Source organism: Ranitomeya imitator, chromosome 3, assembly GCF_032444005.1.
Source record: "Ranitomeya imitator isolate aRanImi1 chromosome 3, aRanImi1.pri, whole genome shotgun sequence".
NCBI lineage: Eukaryota > Metazoa > Chordata > Amphibia > Anura > Dendrobatidae > Ranitomeya > Ranitomeya imitator.
The window spans coordinates 92,319,469-92,346,876 of NC_091284.1; the positions used below are offsets into that span (position 1 = coordinate 92,319,469).

At 43.8% G+C, this 27,408-nt stretch overlaps 1 protein-coding gene across 3 annotated transcripts in view; it reads right to left on the reverse strand.

The window, feature by feature from the left end:
- The window catches only part of LOC138672780 (cytospin-B-like), a 442,687-nt gene that overhangs the window by 50,599 nt on the left and 364,680 nt on the right, over positions 1 to 27,408 (reverse strand). For all 3 annotated transcript variants that reach the window (XM_069761133.1, XM_069761134.1, XM_069761135.1), the window contains one exon: positions 18,206 to 18,362. In XM_069761133.1, the coding sequence (XP_069617234.1) occupies positions 18,206 to 18,362 (157 nt within the window). The remainder of the gene's footprint in view (positions 1 to 18,205; positions 18,363 to 27,408) is intronic.

A 27,408-nucleotide genomic window follows, 5' to 3' on the forward strand; every position in this document is an offset into this window, starting at 1 on the left:
GGCGGTTTTGGCGGGAATCTTGGGGGCCTTTTTCAATACACAGTCTCGGCAATAAATCACAGTTCAAGCACAATTCAATCACAGTTCCAAGGCACACATGACCCAATTCTTCAGGCTTAAGTACGATCCTGTTCGTGACGCCAAGTTGGACACAGGGCCACAGGTTACTCGGTACCGGTCCTCTCTGTCTCAGTTCTGGGGTTGTCACGGTGGCTGGACCCGGTCCGTGACCCTGCTAAGGGGCGTCCAATGAAAGGTGATATGAGTCTGTCAAAGTTTTGTGACACCACCTGTGGTATTCGGTCAGGGTGACCGACGCTGCTTGGGGCCCACTGGGGTGAGGTGATGGCAGCTAGATGGTATACCTTCCCACAGGTGAAGTATGTCCCCAGGGCTTCCCAGTAAGGTGGATAGTGATGGTAACATAGTAACATAGTAACATAGTTAGTAAGGCCGAAAAAAGACATTTGTCCATCCAGTTCAGCCTATATTCCATCATAATAAATCCCCAGATCTACGTCCTTCTACAGAACCTAATTGTATGATACAATATTGTTCTGCTCCAGGAAGACATCCAGGCCTCTCTTGAACCCCTCGACTGAGTTCGCCATCACCACCTCCTCAGGCAAGCAATTCCAGATTCTCACTGCCCTAACAGTAAAGAATCCTCTTCTATGTTGGTGGAAAAACCTTCTCTCCTCCAGACGCAAAGAATGCCCCCTTGTGCCCGTCACCTTCCTTGGTATAAACAGATCCTCAGCGAGATATTTGTATTGTCCCCTTATATACTTATACATGGTTATTAGATCGCCCCTCAGTCGTCTTTTTTCTAGACTAAATAATCCTAATTTCGCTAATCTATCTGGGTATTGTAGTTCTCCCATCCCCTTTATTAATTTTGTTGCCCTCCTTTGTACTCTCTCTAGTTCCATTATATCCTTCCTGAGCACCGGTGCCCAAAACTGGACACAGTACTCCATGTGCGGTCTAACTAGGGATTTGTACAGAGGCAGTATAATGCTCTCATCATGTGTATCCAGACCTCTTTTAATGCACCCCATGATCCTGTTTGCCTTGGCAGCTGCTGCCTGGCACTGGCTGCTCCAGGTAAGTTTATCATTAACTAGGATCCCCAAGTCCTTCTCCCTGTCAGATTTACCCAGTGGTTTCCCATTCAGTGTGTAATGGTGACATTGATTCCTTCTTCCCATGTGTATAACCTTACATTTATCATTGTTAAACCTCATCTGCCACCTTTCAGCCCAAGTTTCCAACTTATCCAGATCCATCTGTAGCAGAATACTATCTTCTCTTGTATTAACTGCTTTACATAGTTTTGTATCATCTGCAAATATCGATATTTTACTGTGTAAACCTTCTACCAGATCATTAATGAATATGTTGAAGAGAACAGGTCCCAATACTGACCCCTGCGGTACCCCACTGGTCACAGCGACCCAGTTAGAGACTATACCATTTATAACCACCCTCTGCTTTCTATCACTAAGCCAGTTACTAACCCATTTACACACATTTTCCCCCAGACCAAGCATTCTCATTTTGTGTACCAACCTCTTGTGCGGCACGGTATCAAACGCTTTGGAAAAATCGAGATATACCACGTCCAATGACTCACCGTGGTCCAGCCTATAGCTTACCTCTTCATAAAAACTGATTAGATTGGTTTGACAGGAGCGATTTCTCATAAACCCATGCTGATATGGAGTTAAACAGTTATTCTCATTGAGATAATCCAGAATAACATCCCTCAGAAACCCTTCAAATATTTTACCAACAATAGAGGTTAGACTTACTGGCCTATAATTTCCAGGTTCACTTTTAGAGCCCTTTTTGAATATTGGCACCACATTTGCTATGCGCCAGTCCTGCGGAACAGACCCTGTCGCTATAGAGTCACTAAAAATAAGAAATAGTGGTTTATCTATTACATTACTTAGTTCTCTTAGTACTCGTGGGTGTATGCCATCCGGACCCGGAGATTTATCTATTTTAATCTTATTTAGCCGGTTTCGCACCTCTTCTTGGGTTAGATTGGTGACCCTTAATATAGGGTTTTCATTGTTTCTTGGGATTTCACCTAGCATTTCATTTTCCACCGTGAATACCGTGGAGAAGAAGGTGTTTAATATGTTAGCTTTTTCCTCGTCATCTACAACCATTCTTTCCTCACTATTTTTTAAGGGGCCTACATTTTCAGTTTTTATTCTTTTACTATTGATATAGTTGAAGAACAGTTTGGGATTAGTTTTACTCTCCTTAGCAATGTGCTTCTCTGTTTCCTTTTTGGCAGCTTTAATTAGTTTTTTAGATAAAGTATTTTTCTCCCTATAGTTTTTTAGAGCTTCAATGGTGCCATCCTGCTTTAGTAGTGCAAATGCTTTCTTTTTACTGTTAATTGCCTGTCTTACTTCTTTGTTTAGCCACATTGGGTTTTTCCTATTTCTAGTCCTTTTATTCCCACAAGGTATGGTGTGAGGTGCAGACAATAACGAGGACACAGGGTTGCAGTCTCTTTACCTCTTTACTGATGACTTCGGGATCCTCAATCCAAAGCACAGTTAACAGGGCTGTCTGAGACCGGCCGGTCCGAAGGCACATCCAGAGTTCCCTTTGCAGGTGGAAATCGTTGCCTACCACTAGCGCCTGTGTGTTGTAGTGCTTCCCTGCTGAGCATTCGGGATAGTCCTCACAACTTCTGTTCTCGTTCTTTCTCGTTCTTTCTAGTTCTTTCTCATTCTTTCTATTCTCCGTCCCCCAGGTTTGTTATGGCTAGGATGCACCCGTTTGACGGGAAGGCTCGGAGCTCCTCCGGGACCCTAGAGATGCCCCTCTCCACGCGTTGCCCCCTATGTTTGCTTAGGTGATGTAAGGTAGACAGCCAACCTATAATTAACTGTCCTGCGGTATTTGAAGTAAGGCATAAAGTCAGTTACTTCCTCGGTGTTCCGGGCACCGGCTACGTGCCTCAGTAGGATGTTTCCGTTCTCCGGGCACGACTCCTACGGGCTATCCTTTGATCTCGTTTCTCACTGTCCACAATATCCTTTGCTTCGTGTCCTTTCTTTGGATGCCGCCGCAGATAGCGCAGGCGCGGCTCCGTATCGTTCTATCCTTGTCGCTAGGTGCCTGCCAGGTTCCCACGCCTGACAGGGACCCCCCTGAAACTTCCCCCGCAACACCCCCTGCCACGGGATGTTGCCTGGACAAAACCCAGTCAGCTTCTGACTAACTTTCTATCCAACCCCTAGTTTTACCAGTGTGAGGAGTGGCCTAATAAATAAAACCCTTTGCTCCCCCTAGTGGCCGGAGTGTGAAGTGTAATGTGTGCTGGTGATACCTGGTCAGATGAACTCCTTTAGTGCCATCAGACGTACCATCACTCCCCTTAGTGGCAGAGCGGTACTACTGCAACGACCAGGTCTCTGGGGTGCTGCATCTGTATTTCCGGTGGGCTGTATTTCAGCATTTCTGGTGGGATTCCATCTGGGCCACTGGCTTTTCTACACCTTATGGAAGAGATTCTCTCTGTAACTTCCTGTAGTGTGATTGGTGTATCCAGTGGGTTTTGGAAATGTTTGACTTTTTCTTCCATAGCTTTTAGTTTTTCCATTATGTTTTTCTCTTCTTGGTTTAGTTTTTCCTTCGGGATGTCTTTGTAGAGGTCTCTGAAGTACTGAAGCCAGATATTGCCATTTTGGATATGGATGATTGTTTTCTTGTTTTTTGTATCCATGTGGTTCCATAGTTCCCAGAAGGAGTTGTCATGGAGGGCGCCTTGGAGTTCGTTAAGTTTGGAGGAGATGTAACTCTGTTTTTTCCTCTTGAGGATGGTTTTGTATTGCCTTTGTATGGTGTTGTAGGCATTCCTCAGACCCAGATGGTTGGGGTCTCTATGTTTCTTGTTTGAAGCTGTTCTCAGGGTCTTCCATATGGCTTTACATTCTCTGTCGAACCAACCATTGGCCTGTTTTTCTTTTGGCCTTTTATTGTTGACTTTTTTAAGGTCGGACAGTTCGGCCATGGTGTAGAATATATCGTTGAGGTCTTTTGTAGCTTGGTTCACTCCTTCGGGGTTAGGCTTGTACTCGTAGTTGTGGAAGTGGTGGAGCATCTCCTGTATTCTGGGTCTGCTGGGAGCCTCTTGATATTTTATTGCCGACGTCTTGGACCATTTATAGGATGGAGGCAGGATGAAGAGGCCGCTCTGCTGAGGCTTTTGTGCCGATGGTTTCTCTGTAGATTTTGCGTACAGAAGAAGTTGGCTGTGACAATTCTGTGTCAATACTTGAAAAGTGTACTCCTGTCAGGATGGAGTGAAGTTAAAGCACAAGTCATTAAATTAAAAGATGCTTCAAGTCTCAAGTCCAACCATCCCCAGGGAGGAAACGGCCCCGCACAAATGACAAATGCTGTTATTTATGTGGCGAGGTCAGGAGTTTGGGCACAGAAAATATGAGCTCCAAGTCAGCCCTTTACCTATGGTGCTTAAGACACCAGCAGAATTGAAGGAAGTGGATGTAGGCATTCCAAAATTCCTTTAAACCTCTGGTGTGCCATTCACGGCTGTCCATATGAATGAAGTGATTCTATATTTCCCTTAGGAAGGATGTAGTCCAGTGTTAAAGTAACATCCATGGTGAGGAGTAGAGCGTACAGCCTAGTGAACTATTCGGTCACACCAAATACTAATTGGCTTATAGGACGGATGGACTTAAATTCTCCAGAAAACAGGATATTTATACAATGCTAAAAATAATGACACACTAACCTTTCACATTGAACTCCTAATATGAGATGCTACATAACACCCTTTAGATAGCAAACATTTTTACATGGAGGTTTCCTGGTGGTCAAGACTTGTTTAGTGGTTAAAAACGAATGGAGGTTATGATTAGGAAGCATCGCTTCGAAACGCGTCAACCTTGTTAATTAATTTCTCGCGGGACTGTCTCCTCGGATAGGATATATAATCCATATCAAGTGTTAACTTTACCGTGATACTATGTTTTAAAGGATGAAAAATTCTGGGATTTTATCTGAAGTGCCGGATCTATTTCTTCATTTTTCTACATGGACTGCTTCCCCTTGTTTTGTGGGATCCGATGCACTCGATGATAGGTGAGCTGATCCTTTTTTTCTTTATTGTGGTTAAAGGGAATCCATCACAACCAAAAATGTTATTTACAAGAGTAATCTGCAGGTAAAAAAAAGTTTAATCCTTGGGTAGATGGCTTACTGAAGCAGTAGCTGCAGGGAGAAAATGAAGTTTTATTCCACCTGCAGCCGCTCACTTCCAGTCATTGAGGTACTGCATATTCACCGTTCACTATACAGTGAGCACGGCAGTAATCACTTTCCCCTGCACTTTGATTGTGCAGGCTGTTAATCAGAGGCAGGGAGTGATTACATTCGCTCTGACTGTGTAGTGGTGTAAGGAAATTAACACACCGCCCATGTCAATAAACAAGTATATTGCTAGAATATGTCATGTGAATTCTGATATGCATTAACGAAGTATGCGGTTTGACAGTAGGAGAGCAAGAGTTAATGTTTAGGACTAGCCCAGAGTGAAAGGGGCTAAGCTGATAAGAGACAGTTCCCATTGGAAGGTTAGAAAGAGCCTGGAGTGTGTATCGAAAAGACCTAAGGTCTAATGTGAGCAGTATCGCATGACGTGGGTGTCCCTAATGAGAGAGGAAACAGAGGATAGCAAGATCCTGAGCAGAGAATTAGAATACTCTTGTCTGCCCTCTAACTTTACTTTAACGATGGATGGAGGGTGGGTGAGGAGCCACCATCAGGACTCCTTTGAGCAGTCAAAATAAAATAAATAAAATACAAGATACCAGTAATATAAATAAATATATGACTTAGATATTTCTGGTGCATTTTAATTAAATGGTTTTTTTACCTTGGCTAGACATGGTTATACAATTAAATTTCATCCTATTTGCTCCAAAGAACACGAGTATAATAAAAAAAAAAAAAAGCACTGAGTAATAAAGCAGTTGTACAGGCTGGGAAATATATGAAGGGTGTTATTAGAAATATGTAATGTCTACTTGGGCCTTCTGGGTGATCCATAATTATAGGAGGCTAGTCGTGGTTTTTTAGCCGAAAAGTAAACCAAGACTTGACGTGTTGTAAAACTTGCTAAATAATACAACGAGTCTTATGTACACCATTAAGGAATTGTGAATTGCTCTGGAGGACCTGTCCTGCCTTACAGACAGTGGGTACTGTGCAATAATCAAATTCCCCTGTTGTGGCGCTGCAGGAATTTTGAACTCTTACTACCGCATCTTCTCACAGATTACGGTTTATCATTGGGGGTTTCAACAGCAGCATAAACAGTGATCACTTTATTTCCACTTTATTTCCAAGGAAATCTAATTAATAGGAAAAAGCAATACATTACAATAATTTAAATTGGAAAAATTTTAGATTCTTCAGATTCAATTTTAAGCCCAATTTTGTGATGTCCCTATTTTCTGTGCAGAATTGCAGGGTCTGTATATGAACGCCCATGCTTAATATTTTTGTGTAAGGTTTCTTTTTTACAGCGTGGACAAAAGAAGAACGGATGTTTCTTGAAGCATGTGAATGGGGTTGAAAAATGCCCATATACCTCACTTTGTACACTAAATGTTATTGAATTTGATAAGGATTTAAGGTTTAGAGTTCATAATTAAACACTTATCAATTCCTGAATATGTGCATACACAGAGAAATGAAGATTCCTTGCTCTTTAATCTCTACTGCACACAGACTGAAGCAGCAGTATGGGAGACATTCTACAGCAGTACTGAGCTGTATAGCTGGGAATCCAGCACTTGTCTAAGGTAAAACAGGAGATGCAGCGCAATCTGCTTGTGTCTACTTCTCTCACTGTGCTGAATGTTCCTCAATCTGACTCTCCCTCCACTGAGTATAATAAGGTGTAAGTTGACACCTCACAGTGATGTCAGTCTGTGTTGCTTTGACCAAGACATTTTGAGCTGTTTTTTTTTTCAGAATGCAGGAGGAGTTCAGGAGACAGGAAGCAGGAGAAGTTGCTCATAAGAAGCATATTCCTCTGATAAGATATATTACAACTTTTCCTAAATTCACTCGTGCTATTGATTTATAAAAAGTTTGTTGAACAGACAGTGACCACTTAACCCTCTACAGGCTTGTGATGTAATGGTACTTCATAGGCCAGCTCCCTGACTTTGATGTGGAATCACAAGGCATATCTTTCCTGGCAGGTGATGGCTGTGTTTTTTGGTACTGATCTGCCGCCAACAGTCGTGGATGGAGCGGAGCTCTGCCAGTAGCCGTTAATCTGTCACAGATTGACAGCGGCATTTAATGAGCGCCGGCAGGGGTCGCATCATCCTATGTACCCATCAGCGCATCTGTGACGTGATCATGGGGCGCCAATAGGTTGCCATGATGACCAGGGGTTTGCTGTAGGCCTTTGTATCAGTCATGACTGTATTCCTTTGAAAGCTAGCCTGTAGCTGTTGCTATAATTTGTGCTATATATAGCAATACTGTGGTATAGCTATGTATAGTAGAAGTGATCAGAAAACCGCAGGTTTAAGTCTCCTAAAAGGACTAACAAATACAGTAAAGAAAAAATTGGTAAAAATATGAAAAAAAAAAAAAAAAGTCCAAACCACCCTTTTTTTCCCCCATTATGAATAAATAAACATATGTTATCGCTGTGTTTGGAAATGTCTGATCTATCAAAATATACAATTAATTAGATCGGTCGGTGAATGGTCGAAAAGAAAAAAAACAAAACACTAGAAATTACATTTTTTCGACCACTGCAATAAAATGTAAAAAAAATCAAAACATCATATCTATCTTAAAATAATATCAATAGAAAGTCAGCTGAGGGCGCCAAAAATAAGCCAACAGACATCCAACATCAAAGAATTGAAAATGTTACAGTTCTCAGAAAATGTCGAGACAAGTGAATTTTTTTTTTTACGTGGTGAAAAAAAATATCTATGCATGTTTGGTATCCGTTTACTTGCACTGACCCGGAGAATAATATTACCAGGACAATTTTTTGTATTATGAACAAGGTAAATTTAAAAACATTTTTATTATTTTGCTACACTTTTCATTTTTTTCACGCTTTCCAGTACATCACATGGTAAAATAAATGGAGTAAATGAAATGGAAAACTCGTAATACAAAAGAAATCCCTCATATGGCAATGTGGATGGAAAAATAAAACAGTTACAGCTCTTGGAAGAAGGGAAAAAAATTAAAAGCATAAAAACAAAAAAAATCACCCTATTAGGAAGGGGTGAAAGTCGTTCAACCCACCAACATGCATGGGGGGCTCCTCTACACTCACCCAAAACATGATGTTGGGGAAGATGGGGACCGCGTGGTTTGAAATCAAACACTTAAGGTACCGTCACATTTAGTGACGCTGCAGCGATCTAGACAACGATGTCGATCGCTGCAGCGTCGCTGTGTGGTCGCTGGAGAGCTGTCACACAGACCGCTCTCCAGCGACCAACTATGCGAAGTCCCCTGGTAACCAGGGTAAACATCGGGTTACTAAGCGCAGGGCCGCGCTTAGTAACCCGATGTTTACCCTGGTTACCAGTGCTAATGTAAAAAAAACAAACACTACATACTTACATTCCGGTGTCTGTCCCCCGTCGCTGTGCTTTCCTGCACTGACGTGAGCGCCAGCTGGCCGTAAAGTACAGCGGTGACGTCACCGCTGTAATCTGCTTTACGGCTGGCCAGCGCTGAAAGTGCAGGGAAGCAGAACGCCGAGGGACGCGACTGACACCGGAATGTAAGTATGAAGTGTTTTTTTTTTTTTACATTTACACTGGTAACCAGGGTAAACATCGGGTTACTAAGCACGGGCCTGCGCTTAGTAACCTGATGTTTACCCTGGTTACCAGTGAAGACATCGCTGAATCGGCATCACACACGCCGATTCAGCGATGTCTGCGGGAGATCCAGCGACCAAATAAAGTTCTGGACTTTCTGCTCCGACCAATGATGTCACAGCAGGATCCAGATCGCTGCTGCGTGTCATACACAACGATATCGCTATCCAGGACGCTGCAACGTCACGGATCGCTAGCTAGCGATATCGTTGTGAAGTTGGTCAGTGTGAAGGTACCTTTAAACCATCTAAACTGGCAGCAGCCAAACAAGCATTTGACAACAGTTTCTAAAGTACTTGGGAACCTTAAAGGGGATTTCCCACAAACAAAAGTTGTTTTTTATCAATAGATCTTGGAATAATAATTTCCACAATTGGATGTGATTAAATAAAATGTTCCTGTGCTGAGCTAATCTTATACATGTGCTCCTGCTGTGTACTGTGTAATGGCTGTGTCTGACCGTACAGGAACATGGTCTGAACACACCACATATCCTGGGCAGGGGAGGAAGCAAAAGAGAGGACACAGACAGGACAGCACGGGATCACAGTTGTTTCTTTTTGTGAGGTAAAACATTTCACTGCCTGTTTTTAAACAATGTTTTACTTCAAAGAATGAATCATTTGCGCTCCCATGCTGTAATGTTTGTATACGTTTTTCTCCTCCCATTCCCAGGAGCTGTGCTATGATCAGACCATGTCCCTGTACGGTCAGACACGGCCATTACACAGTACACAGCAGGGGCACATGTATAAGATTATTTCAGCACAGGAACATTGTATTTAAAGACATCCAATCAGGGGCGGATTATCAGAGGGTCAATATGGGCGGTAGCCCATGGCCCAGTGGTCTGGGGGGGCCCTGGGCTACCGCACAGATTGACCCTCCGCTAATCGTCTGAATGCCCGCCGGCATTTATGTGCCCCCGCCGTACCCGGTGGGCAGAGAGAGGGGGCCCGCATTGGGCCCCTTCTCATCTGCTCACCGGGCCCTTTCCGGCGCTGCGGCGGTTTTCTATTGACGTGCGGGCGCGTGCCCGCACGTCAATAGTTAACAACAACAGCCGCCAGCCAATTGGAGGCTGGCAGCTGATGTCGGCCGCAGCGCACACGTCGCCGGCGTCTGACGTCATTGTCAGTCGCCAGCGAGTGTGCGCTGCTGAAGGGAGCTCACCGCCTGGAGCGCGGACAGGTGAGGAGACTGTTTGTTTGTTTTTTGGTTTTTTTTTGTTTTTTTATCAGTTAACGGTGGACACACTGGGGAGCAATGCTGGAGGACACACTGGGGCAATGCTGGAGACACTGGGGCAGATTGCTGGAGGACACACTGGTCTGGGGGCAATGCTGGAGACACTGGGGCAGATTGCTAGAGACAGTGGGGCAGATTGTTGGAGACAGTGGGGCAATGCTGGAGACAGTGGGGCAATGCTGGAGACAGTGGGGCAATGCTGGAGACAGTGGGGCAGATTGCTGGAGGACACACTGGAGGCAATGCTGGAGACACTGAGGCAGATTGCTGGAGACACTGGGGCAGATTGCTGGAGACACTGGGGCAGATTGCTGGAGACACTGGGGCAGATTGTTGGAGACAGTGGGGCAATGCTGGAGACAGTGGGGCAATGCTGGAGACACTGGGGCAGATTGCTGGAGGACACACTGGGGGCAATGCTGGAGACACTGGGGCAGATTGCTGGAGACACTGGGGCAGATTGTTGGAGACAGTGGGGCAATGCTGGAGACAGTGGGGCAGATTGCTGGAGGAGACAGTGGGGCAGATTGCTGGAGACACTGGGGCAGATTGCTGGAGACACTGGGGCAGATTGCTGGAGACACTGGGGCAATGCTGGAGACACTGGGGCAATGCTGGAGACACTGGGGCAATGCTGGAGACAGTGGGGCAGATTGCTGGAGGACACACTGGGGCCAATGCTGGAGACACTAGGGCAGATTGCTGGAGACAGTGGGGCAGATTGCTGGAGACAGTGGGGCAATGCTGGAGACAGTGGGGCAATGCTGGAGACAGTGGGGCAATGCTGGAGGACACACTGGGGCACTGCTGGAGACAGTGGGGCAGATTGCTGGAGACAGTGGGGCAGATTGCTGGAGACAGTGGGGCAATGCTGGAGACAGTGGGGCAATGCTGGAGACAGTGGGGCAATGCTGGAGGACACACTGGGGCAATGCTGGAGACACTGGGGCAGATTGCTGGAGGACACACTGGGGCAATGCTGGAGACACTGGGGCAGATTGTTGGAGACAGTGGGGCAATGCTGGAGACAGTGGGGGCAATGCTGGAGACAGTGGGGGCAATGCTGGAGACAGTGGGGGCAATGCTGGAGACAGTGGGGGCAATGCTGGAGACAGTGGGGGCAATGCTGGAGACAGTGGGGCAATGCTGGAGACAGTGGGGCAATGCTGGAGACAGTGGGGCAGATTGCTGGAGGACACACTGGGGGCAATGCTGGAGACACTGGGGCAGATTGCTGGAGACAGTGGGGCAGATTGCTGGAGACAGTGGGGCAGATTGCTGGAGACAGTGGGGCAATGCTGGAGACAGTGGGGCAGATTGCTGGAGACAGTGGGGCAGATTACTGGAGACAGTGGGGCAGATTGCTGGAGACAGTGGGGCAGATTGCTGGAGACAGTGGGGCAGATTGCTGGAGACAGTGGGGCAATGCTGGAGACAGTGGGGCAGATTGCTGGAGGACACACTGGGGGCAATGCTGGAGACAGTGGGGCAGATTGCTGGAGACAGTGGGGCAGATTGCTGGAGACAGTGGGGCAGATTGCTGGAGACAGTGGGGCAGATTGCTGGAGACACTGGGGCAATGCTGGAGACACTGGGACAATGCTGGAGACACTGGGGCAGATTGCTGGACACACTGGGGGTAATATGCTGGACACACTGGGGCAGATTGCTGGACACACTGTGTGGGGGCAATATGCTGGACATACTGGGGCAGATTGCTGGACACACTGGGGGTAATATGCTGGACACACTGGGGCAGATTGCTGGACACACTGTGTGGGGGCAATATGCTGGACATACTGGGGCAGATTGCTGGACACACTGGGGGTAATATGCTGGACACACTGGGGCAGATTGCTGGACACACTGTGTGGGGGCAATATGCTGGACATACTGGGGCAGATTGCTGGACACACTGGGGTAAGATGCTGGACACACTGGGGGTAATATGCTGGACACACTGGGGGTAATATGCTGGATACACTGGGGGTAATATGCTGGACACACTGGGGGCAGGACTGGAGGCATGGGCAGAATGTAGATACGGGGCATGATTGGAGACACGGGGCAGGATTGGATCATGGGGCAGGATGGATACGATGGAGACAGATGGGGCAGGATGGGGAGATCATATGGTGTAGAATGGATACTCATGAGTGCAGGATGGGAGAACATATGGCTGGAGCCAGGAATGAGACACACGGGGCCAGGATGGGGAATATTATTACCATAGGGGCTAATTAAGGGATATTATTACTGCAGTGATGTATTTATTTTATTTTTTGAGTATACTGTTTTAAATGGGGGGAGGGGGGGGCGGTCCTGTTACTGTGCAGAGTGACACTATATCGCCTTTTTTTCTTCATGTGGTGTAATTTTGAAGTTGTGAAAAATTAAGTACTGTGTTCTGCAAGCGGAGCTCGAGGTAACTGTGTTATTTCCTGCAGAAACGAGTCCTGGCTGGAAGAAATGATGGCGGTCTGTGCTGGATGAAAGATGAAGGACTTCACCTAGAGACGTCACTGGTGAGTCAGTGTTACCTATACACTGACACTATACACTTTATACCATATACAGAGGTCCTGTGTACAATGTCACCAGTGATCACTGTATTACCTCTACACAGACACTGCATACTAAGTACAGATCTCCTGTGAATACTGGCACTTATGGTGATAGTATTGTGTTTTTTTTTTAATTTTATTACTGATCAGTATTGTAGTATTCAGTCACTATATGGTGGTAATATGTGGTCTGGAAATGGTGTTGTGGTATTTGTCCCTTGTATGTGCTATTTGGTCACCAAGTGGTAATGTGTGGTCTTGACATGGTACGGTGGTATTTGTTCTTTGTATGTGATATTATTCGATCACTGTGGTTGTAATTTGTGGTCTGGTCATGGTGCGGTGGTATTTGTTCCTTGTATGTGATATTATTCGATCACTGTGGTTGTAATTTGTGGTCTGGTCATGGTGCGGTGGTATTTGTTCCTTGTATGTGATATTATTCGATCACTGTGGTTGTAATTTGTGGTCTGGTCATGGCGCGGTGGTATTTGTTCCTTGTATGTGATATTATTGGTCAAGATATACCTAAATTGTATTGCAGATTTTAACAAATATTTAATAGGTTACAGTAGAGTAGGGCCCGGCCCTTTTTCTGGAATAATCTGGTTCGGGTATATCATGACCCTCGTCACATGACCCTCGTCACATGACCCCCGTCACATGACCCCTGTCACATGACCGGGGGGGCCCACAGTGTGTGAACAACCCGGGGCCCTGGCTACCCTTAATCCACCCCTGCATCCAATTGTGGAAATTATTATTATTTTGCGATTTATTGATTAAAATGAACCTTTGTCCGTGGGAAAACCCCTTTAAATCTAAGCACAACACAGAGTGGAAATCAAGCCTGCGTTTAGAGCAACAAAAAGAGATTCATTAAGGGAAGAGGTCAATATCTGTTCGGTAGTAATTTCTCTCATATATTACGGGGCCTTTGAGTATTGTAGATGATGGTAAACACGTGAAGTTAATTGAAATAAATGAATGAATGACAAGCCATTTTAGCTAATCTTGAAAACAATGTGCAAGATCCCAGGAGCCTCGTGTACTTTATCAATGTTATCGCGTCTAATGGTTGTTTTTGTAAATATTAGACGCTGCACCGAGCTAATGACGCTCATCAGGCCCTTAGCTCGCAGTGTTTTGTAGTCAGAGTGTTTATATAATGCATATATATTTGTGTTCTTAGTAAAAAGAAAATATATTTTTTTTTCTCAATAAATAATACGTTTTATTATACTTTTTATAATGTGCTCTACAGTGTTAAAGGACTATTTCTTTTTTCTTTATTTTGACTAATCTAATTACTCTATTTAGCTGCTAAAATCATCTTTCCTCCACAAGTACTGAATGTCCATTTTTAAGTACTTTGGAAGGACTAAATCATGAGCCAGTCCTTTTTATTGGGCACACATGCATGTATACATATACATGAGATCTACTTTGAGGCATCATTTGTCTAAGCTAAGTAAGCCTAAGGCTATGTGCACACGATGCGGATTTTGCTGCGGATCCGCAGCAGTTTTCCCATGCGTTTACAGTACAACGTAAATCTATGGGAAACGAAAAACGCTGTGCCCATGCTGCGGAACAAAAAAAAAAACGCACGGAAACGCAGTGTTTTATTTTCCGCAGCATGTCAATTCTTTGTGCGGAATCCGCAACGTTTTTACATCTGCTCCAATAGAAAACTGCAGATGTAAATCCGCAGCGGAATCCACAATAGAAAACGCGATAAATCCGCAGTAAAAACCGCAGCGGTTTTCCCCTGCGGATTTTTGAAATCCGCTGCGAAAAAATCCGCAGAGGAGCTCTATACAGGTGCACATACCCTAACTTTTCTGACCTATCACTATAACAGAGACCTTCCAATCCATGAAATAATCTTCTAGCTTTCCAATGTTCTTTTTAAAATGTTGCTGAGCCCAAAATTCAAAATGAGATTCCATAATCAAGGGGCGTCTTACCATTGGAATTCATTAGACAATTGAAACTAATCTAAAACCAAGAGTATAGAAGTCAGTGGCCATAATGGTCAAAAGGGAATACGGTATTTAGTTGGATATGTTTTCCTGCTTCAGCCAAATTGGCCAAACACAATATACTTAAAACTACTGTACATAAAATGCAAATAAGAAAAAAATAAAATAAAAGTCCAAATCACCCTTTTTTGCCATTAAGAATAAATAAAAAACAATAGTATTGCAAGATGATATCCGAGTGATGTGCACTGTGTGGGTGCGAGTGAGCCGAGACTCGGCCGAGTGTCGGTGGCAATCGCAGCGTGCTGTGACTTCACTCGCACGTATATTGCGGCCGAGAAAAAAAACAGTGATGGGAGCTGCCCCATAGATTAACAGCGGTCTGAGCGCTATGCGATGTTTTCTCGCATAGCACTCATCCATATTATGCGCTAGTGTGACACCAGCCTAAAGCATAAATGCATATAGGCATATTAGGCATGTATCACACTACAGCACAGGTTAATAAAAAAAATTTTTGTAACCTCACAATATTCTATGTAGTATGTAAGATAGGGGGGCAGGTCACTGACGGATCAGTGACCTGTCGTAAGCCATACAGATGAATATCTAAGTGCACCAATCAAAAGGAACTGAACATAAGATCTCAAATGATATACATAGGGACAATAATACTACATAAAAATGCCTTTATTAATGAAAATGTAAATGGCAATTGGTAACACCAACACAAAAGGGTGTACTGCACACTACAGATAAAAATAGTAATTATACCAATTAAAAATTAAATATCAACATTAACACCAGGTTTCTGAGCTATTGTAGAATTTGCAAACAATATCACTCATGCTATGTAAGAATTTAAATCTTTGAAATTCTACTGTGTCTATATTTCTTGTGTTTTAAATGGGCCCACTGAGACTCTTTCACCCGGGGCCCATGAAAACCTGGAGGCGGCCCTGCTAATAGTGAGAATAAAATAATGTTAAGGTTGTTAGCAAATAGGATAGGATAGGAAAAGGTAAGGGAGGTGTGACATTATAAATACTCTATAGGAATGAGTGAGAGGACCAATAGATAAGATATGCGCCAAAGGAATCAAAGTAGGGATAAAAGTAAAGGTGCCAGAAAGTTATCAATGCACGTCGAAGAGCATTACGTAGAACTGCCCGCAATATAGACATGAATGCCAACCAGACGGGAGGTACAGATACAGATACGTATGTGCTGTTATGAAGTGCGGTGAACGTCGGCATATACAGTTTAAATAGACCGTATGGACCGAAAGTGGCGGGAAAAAGGGCGAGTGCGGCTAACACAGGACAGGGGGGCAAGGAGAGACACAAAAGGATGGAAGTGTGGCAAAAAGTGTGGGGAACGTAAAGGCACTTTTTTCTGTATTTGAACAACAGGTCATGGATTTGTCCATTTCCCCTGATCCCCTATCCATTACTTCTTTAGGCTTAAGGCCCCTTCACATTAAGCGACGCTGCAGCGATACCGACAATGATCCGGATCGCTGCAGCGTCGCTGTTTGGTCGCTGGAGAGCTGTCACAAAGACAGCTCTCCAGCGACCAACGATCCGAAGTCCCCGGATAACCAGGGTAAACATCGGGTTACTAAGCGCAGGGCCGCGCTTAGTAACCCGATGTTTACCCTGGTTACCAGCGTAAAAGTAAAAAAAAACAAACACTACATACTTACCTACCGCTGTCTGTCCCTCGGCGCTCTGCTTCTCTGCACTCCTCCTGCACTGGCTGTGAGCACAGCGGCCGGAAAGCAGAGCGGTGACGTCACCGCTCTGCTTTCCGGCTGACCGACGCTCACAGCCAGTACAGGAGGAGTGCAGAGCACAGAGCCGGGGACAGACAGTGGTAGGTAAGTATGTAGTGTTTTTTTTTTTTTTTACTTTTACGCTGGTAACCAGGGTAAACATCGGGTTACTAAGTGCGGCCCTGCGCTTAGTTACCCGATGTTTACCGTGGTTACTAGTGAAGACATCGCTGGATCGGTGTCACACATGCCGATCCAGCGATGTCCACGGGAGTTCCAGCGACGAAATAAAGTTCTGGACTTTGTCCAGCGACCAACGATCTCCCAGCAGGGGCCTGATCGTTGGTCGCTGTCACACATAACGATTTCCTTAACGATGTCGTTGCTACGTCACAAAAAGCAACGATATCGTTAACGATATCGTTATGTGTGAAGGTACCTTTACACCTTAAATGTAGATCCAGACCCCCCACCCAGTTTACACAGAGTTGAGGCCTATATTCACAGTCTCACAGGGCATAGACAAGGTAATTAAGTCCCACAAATTGGGATATTTAACCCACAGATCCAATATGACTATTGAAGAAACTATAGCACTTAATGCACTCAAAAATTACAAATCCTCCATAAGAAAACAGTCTGATAAAGGGCGATCTCTAGTGATAATGGATAAATTCTACTATATATCTAACATTCTACTGCAATTGTCTGATTGTGAGAACTATACCCCAATTACATATAATCCTGCTGCTTTTATCACAAATAAGATCAATAACATCTTGGATCGATATTTACCCTTACAGGCAGGGTTGGCCTTAGCCTGAATGGTGCCCTGTGCACACGGCCGGACTGACCAGCTGGCAATGGTAGAGGTGGAAGCAGGGGTGTAACTACAACAGGTGCAGGGGTTGCAATCACCCTGGCACCTAGGGGGCCCTAGAAGTCTCTTTGGCCTATAGAAAAAGACCACTATTAAAGATTTAAAATATTTGGGGACCCCATTGGAGCTCTCGCATTGGGGCCCATGAGTTTTGAGTTACGCCACTGGGTGGAAGATGCGATTTTAATATATGCAGTGACGTGCTAACAAGACGTGCACGGTCTTGCTCACTAAGAGTGAATTTCACAAGGCCAAGTATGTCTAGTCTGAATGTGTCCATGGGTGTGGAAATCGCATTCTTGCATTCACATGACGGCCCACTTCCAATGACCTGGAGAATCCTGACAGATTCAGAAGTCTGAATTCACATAGATTTTTACCTCAAGCCTGGACAACCCCTTTCATGATCAGTATGGTGCTGTATATTCTGGTTATGGTTGGTTGGGATTTGTTATATAGCATTATTATTATTATTATTCAATCTTATATAGCGGTTTAGTTGGTATTATTAGAAACATTGGTAGTAGAAATATTGTTAGATTTACTTCAGGCAGGGTAATATTAGTAATAGAGACCCCCATCTGGCGCTCGGGGGTGGGGACAGCATGGACCTGGGCGCTTTCAAATGCCAGGGCTGAAATTCAGTCCCAGTCCATCCCCGCCCTATGTCATGGTGTTCTCAAATTATGTAGCAAAAACCTAGTGACAGATTCCCTTAAAACATATATAGGGGCAGTCACAGCACCAGACAATGCCGGGCAGATGTCCGGGCACAAGGACTTCCGTAGTGGACCTTGCACACATGATATACGTGGCCCTACCTGAGTTTACTCTGAGGTGACAGAGAGTCAAGTGAAAACGGTGAAGAATTTCTTGATCCAAAACCTAATGGTGAGTGAGTATTCAGCGATTCTAAAGAGGGGCTTCTACGGGGGAACCGATCTGGTGTCATATCCTCTCTTTGTCCTTTCAACTTATCTGTAGGCAAAAATTAAAATGTAATTTTATTAAATAAACAGCAACAGATGAATAAAATATATAAATATATATTCTTAGATTAGGGAAATGCCAAATTACAGCTAACCATACAGATATAGCAGAGCGGAAGAACACGGTTTTTCACAGATTTATTTTCATGGTGAGGAATGAGGAGTCAATATTCACATTCTTATGCAGAAAACTTTGATGTGTTTTATTGCCCAATTAGACGAAATAAACCCTAGATGAAAGCAATACAGTAAGATTATAAGATCCATATCACAGCAGTACATCTAACGGACCCTGCAGATTTATTACCGGATAAAAAACATTTCTGGTCTAGCATTAAAGGGCATCTCTACACAAAAGGGAGACAACTATGAACAAAAAAATAATAACTTATAGCTATATTATTATAACAATTGCCAAATGCGTAGACATGTCTGTGTCTCCCTCCAGGATATCCTTCAAATATATCAGATATCCATCTCTTCCCTAATATACAATTACACATTATTAAAGAAGATAAAGGACAGGAAAACATTTATTGGGAACAATCATGTACATTGTGAGGCAATTTGTCCATTTTTCCTGGTAAACGCACAAGATATATAAGCACCCACAATAGTATCAACGACAGGACTAAGGGGAAGTTACACCTTTATCAAAGCTACAGATAATGGAGATGCCAAATATTATCACACAGGACAACATTTTCCAAAATCATAACTCAAAGTCTGCAAACAGTAAAACTATGTGGAATTGATAAATTAAAAGGGTTCTCCCACCAACTATCCCTAGGACAGGTAAGAATTTGTATGATTGGTGGGGACCTGACCACTAGGACCTCTACTGATCACTAGAACGGGTCTCCCATGTCTCCCATATGAACGTGCTGGTGCTCACATGTACAATCACCCCCTGAAGAAGCTTGATGCGAAACGCTCATCGGGTGCATTTTCTTTGATAGGAAAAGTGTACTCAATATCACTGTGCATTATCATTATATGAACTTTCACGTGAAATCACGCTCTTCTTATTTACTTAAAGAGCCTTAATTTACACAGCACTTACTATTTTGGCTTCTATGTTTTGAGTATCTGTCCTCACTACAGTGTTTGTATACAATATAGCCCCGTATTGATATGTAGTATTCACCCTGGGGAGTTCGGTGAATATCACTTACCTACCATTAGTATTTTATATCTCTGACTTTTGCATGTCTATTTTTAGGTTTTTAACTATTATGTTATCCAATAAAGAATATATATATATTTTTTAATTAATTTTGAGCCTTACACATTGCTAGGTATTCTTGAATTTATTGATGCATTTTGGCCCCTTAAATATAGCTTTGTGTACTCATGTAGATTTTCTTTAAAGTATACTTTAACCCCTTCATGGAATTTGACGTAACTTTACATCATGGTTGGGAAAGGCTTCCCGTAAAATGACACAAATTTACATCATGGTGATCATGCAGGCACAGAAGCAGTGCCCGTACGATTACCGCCAGGAGCTTGGCTTAAGTGAAACCCTACACTACAATGTACTGGTCACTGCAATGTACGAGGACTAGAATGGCAGGTTTGAAATTTTCACTCAGCAACATCCATTGCTGATCATTTCTAGAAAACACCTATGGAGTGAAGATCATCCCTACACCTGTAGATAAATTCCCAGAGGAGTATACGGTAATTTACAAAATGGGGTCACTTGAAGGGTGATTCTGTTCTCCTGGCTCTTATATGGATATGGAGTTTGCAAACTATTCTAGGATCATTTGTTTTCCCAAGAGTCAAATAGAGCTCTGTCCCTCCCAAGTCTTGCCGTGTGGCTAAGCAGTAGTGTACAGTCATATATTGTGCATTTCCACATTCAGCAGAAATTATGTGACACATTTTGGTGCCATTTTTACCCTCGTGTAAATGTAAAATCTGGCGCTAAAATAAAATTTGTGGTAAAAATTATTTTTTTGCCCAATGGTATAACATTGTGTGACACACGCGTGGTGTCAATATGATCACTGCAGGGCCGGCGTCAGCATCCGGTGTACCCGGGCAAGTGGCGGGGCCCTGGCGAGACAGAGGGGCCCATTCAAGGCCAGCGTTAAGGGCAGGCAGCTGCCAGTGCCTAGGACCACCGCTCCCCAGGGGCCCTCAGCTAGCGGCACATCATGGAGCTGACTCGGCAGGGGAGGGGGAGCGGCCGGGGGCTGTCTAATTATACTCACCTACTCCTGGCGGCTGGCGTGGTCCCTGCAGGTTCCATGCTCCCCAGCTTCTTCCTGTACTGAGCGGTCACATGGTACCGCTCATTACAGTAACGAATATGCGGCTCCATCTTCCATAAGGGTGGAGCCGCATATTCATTACTGTAATGAGCGGTAACGGTGACCGCTCAATACAGGAAGAAGCTGCCGGCACCGGGAAGCAGGTACTGTACAGCGCCAGGAGCAGGTGAGTATAACGGGGAGGAGAGCGCAGCGCTGCGTGATATTCACCTGCTCCTCGTTCCAGCCGCCGCTCCTTCTTCCACGTCCTCTGCAGTGACGCTGAGGTCAGAGGGCGCGGTGACGTGGTTAGTGCGCGCCCTTTGCCTGAGCGTCAGTGCAGAAGACGCTGAAGAAGATGGACAGGTGAATATTGAAAGTGCCGGGGGCAAGCGACGGAGAGGTGAGTATGTGTTTTTTGGGGTTTTTTTTATCGCAGCAACAGCAAATGGGGCAAGTGTCTGTATGGAGCATCTTATGGGGCCATAACGTTTGTGCAGCACTATATGGGGCAAGTGTCTGTATGGAGCATCTATGGGGCCATAACGTTTGTGCAGCACTATATGGGGCAAGTGTCTCTATATACTACATGGCTGTTCTATATACTACGTGGGCCGCGTTATATACTATGTGGGCTGTTATATGCTACGCGGGCTGTGCTATATACTAGATGGCTGTTCTATAAACTACGTGGGCCGTGTTATGTACTATGTGGCTGTGCTATATACTATATGGGCTGTGCTATATACTACGTGGCTGTGTTATATGCTACATGGGCTGTTATATAATACATGGCTGTGCTATATACTACGTGGGCTGTGTTATATACTACATGGCTGTGTTATATGCGATCATGAATCGTGGTATGTGTTATAGGGGGCCCACTGAGAATCTTTCGCCCGGGGCCCTCAAAAACCTGGAGCCGGCCCTGAGTCTACACCCCTAGATGAATTCTTTGAGATGTGTAGTTTGTAAAACGGAGTCCCTTATTATGAGGGTTCTGCGACCTCATGGGCTCTGCCAGTGGGTCATGGCACCTGCAAACCATAACAGCCCATTCTGCACTATAAAATGGCAAACTCCTTCCCTTCTGAACTTCGCAGTGTACCTAAAAAGTATTTCCCGGTTACCGTACATGTAGGATATTGACGCACTCAGGAGGAATTCCACAAAAAAATGAAGAGGTCCATTTTTTCCTATTAGCCCGTATAAAATTGAAAAACATGGGGTTAAAATTATTCTTTCTTCATCACCCAATTTTATAAAATTATGTGAGGCACACATGGTGTCAAAATGCTCACTGCACCCCTAAATGAATTCATTGGGGGTTTAGTTTGTAAAATGGGGTCACTTATGGCGAGTTCCACGGTACTGACACCTCAGGAGCTCTGCCAATATGACATGGCACGCTCAAACTATTCCAGCAAATTCTGAAATCCAATATGGTGCTTCTAACTTCTGAGCTTTGCACTGTGCCTCAAAAGTAGTTTTCAACCACATATGGGGTATCTGTTATGAAAGGCAATTCAGTACCACAATGGACATAGCGGTCAGAGCACATACAGTGATCTGACAATAACCCAAAATCATAGAACGAGCTCTGAGACGTGGGAACTCTGCAGACCGCAATCCCTAATCCTCTCCAAACAACACTAGAGGCAGCCGTGGATTGCGCCTAACTCTGCCTATGCAACTTGGCACAGCCTGAGAAACTAACTAGCCTGAAGATAGAAAATAAGCCTACCTTGCCTCAGAGAAATACCCCAGGAAAAGGCAGCCCCCCACATATAATGACTGTGAGTAAGATGAAAAGACAAACGTAGAGATGAAATAGATTCAGCAAAGTGAGGCCCGACTTTCTTAACAGAGCGAGGATAGAAAAGGTAACTTTGCGGTCTACACAAAACCCTAAAGAAAACCACACAAAGGGGGCAAAAAGACCCTCCGTACCAAACTAACGGCACGGAGGTACACCCTTCGCGTCCCATAGCTTCCAGCAACAAATTAGACAAGCTGGACAGAAAAAATAGCAAACCAATAGCAAAGAAGAACTTAGCTATGCAGAGCAGCAGGCCACAGGAATGATCCAGGGAAAAGCAAGTCCAACACTGGAACATTGACAGGAAGCCAGGATCAAAGCATTAGGTGGATTTAAGTAGAGAAGCACCTAACGACCTCACCAGATCACCTGAGGGAGGAAACTCAGAAGCCTCAGTACCACTTCCCTCCACCAACAGAAGCTCACAGAGAGAATCAGCCGAAGTACCACTTGTGACCACAGGAGGGAGCTCTGCCACAGAATTCACAACAGGTATCGGTGTACTCAGGAGAAATTGCGTACAAAATTGTATTATTCATTTTCTCCTATTACTCTTTTTGAAAATTAAAAACTTGGTGCCAAAGCAACATTTCAGTGGAAAAAAATTGCAATTTTCCATTTTCCCATCCAAATGTTATACAATTCTGTGAATCGCCTGAGGGTAAAAATGCTTACCACACCGCTAGGTGATTTCTTCAAGAGGTGTAATTTTCAAAATGGGGTCACTGGTGGGGGTTTCTGCAGTTTTGACATGTCAGGGGCTCTTCAACTATGACTTCGAAACGGCAATCTATTTCAGCCAAAATTGAGCTCCACAATTCAGCTGGCGCGCCTTCCCTTCCGGGCCCTGCCATGTGAAACAATAGTTTTCCATCGCATTTGGGGCATCAGTGTACTAAGGAGAAATTGCACAACAAATAGTATGGTCCATTTCCTTCTGGTACCCTTGTGAAAATGAAAAATTTGCGGCTGAAGCAACATTTTTGCTTGAAAAAAAATGTATTTTTTTCATTTTCACAACTCATTGTGATAATTCTGCGAAGCACCTGCAGGTTCAAGATGCTCACCACACATCTAAATAAATTCCTTGAGGGGTGTAGTTTTCAAAATGAGGTCACTTGCTTATGGGCGGTTCCATTAATTAGGCACATAAGGGGGCTCTACAAATGAGACATGGCACCTACAATCTATTACAGGCAATTTTGCGCTCCAAAAGTGAAATGCTGTTCCTTCCTCTCCAAGCCCTGGCATGCGCTCAAACAGTAATTTTCCACCACATATGTGGTATTGGCATACTGAAGAGATATTGCACAACAAATTGTATCGTCAATTTTCCCATTTTACCCCTGTGAAAATGCAAAATTTAGAGCTAAAGCAAAATCGCTTTAACTCCTGTGAAGCACCCGGAGGATTAAAAACTTCTTGAATGAGGTTTTGAGCAGTTTGAGGGGTCCAGTTTTTTAAAATGTTGTCACTTTTGGGTATTTTCTTTCATATAGGGCACTTCAAATGTGAAGTGGTCCCTTAAAAAAAAAAATTGGTTTTGTAAATTTTGTTGGAAAAATGAGAAATTGACGATAAAGTTTTAACCCTTCCAACTTGCTAACAAAAAAAGTACAGTATGTTTCAAAATTGGTGCTGATATAATTTAAATATGTGGAAAATGTTATTAACAATTTTGTGTAATATAACTATTTGGTTTAATATCATAAAAATTAAAATGGGAAATTTGCTAAATTTTACCCAAAATTACAATATTTCCACACATAAACGCAAAAAAATGTTGACCTAAATTTACCACTAACAAAGTATAAAACAACATCAGAATCACGTGGATATGTTGATGCAGGTGAAAACAAGCTATGGGGTGAAGGGATTAAAGTTTACAAATCTTTGCATTATATTATAAACAGGGTCATATGTGGGGGGAAGGGCAGCGTAACACTGGGTGCTGGATGCCAGGGTGTGAGGGGTGCAACAAGCTAATGCAGGCTATTATACAGTGGGGGGAGATGTGGGGACATTATACTGTATAGAGAGCTGTGTGGGGTTAACAGTTGGGGGATCATACTGAATTGGGGTCTCCATACTTTGCTGGGGTAGTTGAGGTGGGGTACAGTAGGGTCATCATACTGTACACGTGGAGGGTACTGTGGAGGAACTCACTGTTACAGTATCATTTAGTGTTTGTGGGGTACTTTTGTTGGCAGCATACTTTATGGGTGCAACGAAAGGGGAATCTAGGGCTCCAGTAGCAGTAGGAACAAAAATAATTTGTAAAGGCTGCAAAGTTGTGAGCTATGCTCTTCTGTGACTCCACCAAATATTTATTTTTATTTTTTGAGGAGGGAATTAGAACTTATGCTATGGGGCCCCATGATTTCTATGTTGGCCCCTGATATACCCCTTTAAACTTACCTTACTATCTAGTAAAAGTAACCGTCCATTTTGGTATTTACAGTAGGGCAAACAGGACAGACAGCGCTAATTCTACAGCAGTGACCAACCACTTTGGACTACATTCAGGGTGACTTTCCCCACGTTCCCAGCAGTTTTCCAATCCCTTCGTTATGTGTGAACACTGCAGCCTCTGTTCAGTGCATTACATCAGTGCTGTCTAAAATGGGAAGTGAACAAAGCAGCCCTTGTAATCCGGGCCAAACATTATTGGGACTCCAGCAGTGCCTATTATTATGTCCTACAGTTGGCAGTACATGCTGGACACACATTTTCGGCTGACATTTATAAGGAAAATACACATGGCCCAGCAGACCCTTAAATGTAACCGAATACACTGTGTAAATCAAATTAATTTCACGCTGGTAGTGAAGTGGGTAACAGCACATTAGATAGAGTAGAAATCAACCGCATGTGATTCTAATATTTTAAGTGCCTTTATTATTGTTTTTAAGAGGTGATTAATGGAAATAAACAAATTGCTTTCTTGAACTTTTTACAGCATTCAGAGATATATAGATATATACATACAGTGGTGAAAATAAGTATTTGATACACTGACGATTTTACAAGTTTTCCCACCTACAAAAAATGGAGAAGTCTGTAATTTTTATCGTAAGTACACTTCAATTGTGAGAGACAGGATCTTAAAAGGAAATCCAGAAAATCCCATTGCATGATTTTTACATAATGAATTTGTATTTTATTGCATGAAATAACTATTTGATACAATAGAAAAACAGAACTTAATATTTGGTAGAGAAACTTTGTTTGCAATTACAGAGGTCAGACGTTTCCTGTAGTTCTTGACCAAGTTTGCACACACTGCAGCAGGGATTTTAGCCCCCACCTCCATACATATCTTCTCCAGATCTTTCAGATTTTGGGGCTGTCGCTGGTTAACATTGAGTTTCAGCTCCCTCCAATGATTCTCTATTGGGTTCAGGTCTGGAGACTGGCGATGACGCTTCAGGACCTTGAAATGCTTCTTACTGAGCCACTCCTTAGTTGCCCTGGCTGTATCTTTCAGGTCATTGTCATGCTGGAAGATTTAGGCATGACCCATCTTAAATGCTCTTACTGAGGGAAGGAGGTTGTTGGCCAAAATCTTGTGATACGTGACCCCATCTTTCCTCGTTTCATTACGGTGCAGTTGTCCTGTCCCCATTGCAGAAAAGGACCTCACCATGCTGCACGTTTGGGACAGTGTTCTTGGGGTTGTACTCATCCTTCTTCCTCTAAACACGGTGAGTGGAATTCCAAAATGTTCTATTTTGATCGCATCTGACCACATGACCTTCTCTCATGCCTCCTCTGGATCATCCAATCGGTCATTGGCGAACTTCAATTGGGCCTGGACATGAGCTGGCATGAGCAGAGGGACCTTGCGCACCCTGCAGGATTTTAATCCATGGTGACATAGTGCATTACTAAGGCTGGGTTCACACTGCGTTAGTGTGACCCGTTTAACGGACTACGTTACACCGCGGCATAATGCGGTGTAACGTAGTCTGTTAACGCCGCCAATGGGCGTGAGCTAGCGATGTGCCGTCATTGAGTGACGGACCCGAGACGCGGGCTGCAGCGTTTCCGGGTCCGTCACTGCTATCGCACTGCTAGCGCAGATGGAGCTAGCAGATGCTCCATCTGCGCTAGCGCTGTGCAAACGTCGGTACTTGCGTTAGTGCAGTCCGTTTAATGGATGTGTTGAACGAACTGCACTAACGCAGTGTGAACTTAGCCTAACGGTAATGTTTAAGACTGTAGTCCCAGCTCTCTTTACGTCATTGACCAGGCCCTCCAGTGTAGTTCTGGGCTGATCCTGACCTTTCTTAGAATCCTCCTTACCCCACGAAGCCAGATCTTGAATGGAGCCTCAGACCAAGGAAGAATGACAGTCATCTTGTGTTTACTCCATTTTCTAATAATTGTGCTAACAGTGGTTGCCTTCTCACCAAGTTGCTTTTCTATTGTCCTGTAGCCCATCCAAACCTTGTGCAGGTCTAGAAATTTGTCCCAGGTGTCTTTAGACAGCTCTTTGGTCTTGGCCATGGTGGAGAAGTTGGAGTGCGATTGATTGTCTGTGTGGACAGGTGTCTTTTATACAGGTAACAAGTGAAGAGTAAGAGGGCTTCTTAAAGAATAATTAACTGGTCTGTGAGAGCCAGGATTTTTGCTGGTTGGTAGGTGATCAAATACTTATTTCATGCAATAAAATGAAATTTAATTATTTAAAATCATACACTTTGATTTTTTGTTTTTTTTATTCTTAGATTCGGTCTCTCACAGTTGAAGTGTACCTACGATAAAAATTACAGACCTCTCCATTCCTTGTAGATGGGAAAACTTGTAAAATCATCAGTCTATGAAATACTTATTTTCAACATTGTATGTGTATATGTATATATTACACATACATACATACATAGATACACACACACACATATATATATATATATATATATATATATATATATATATATATATATATAAAGTGG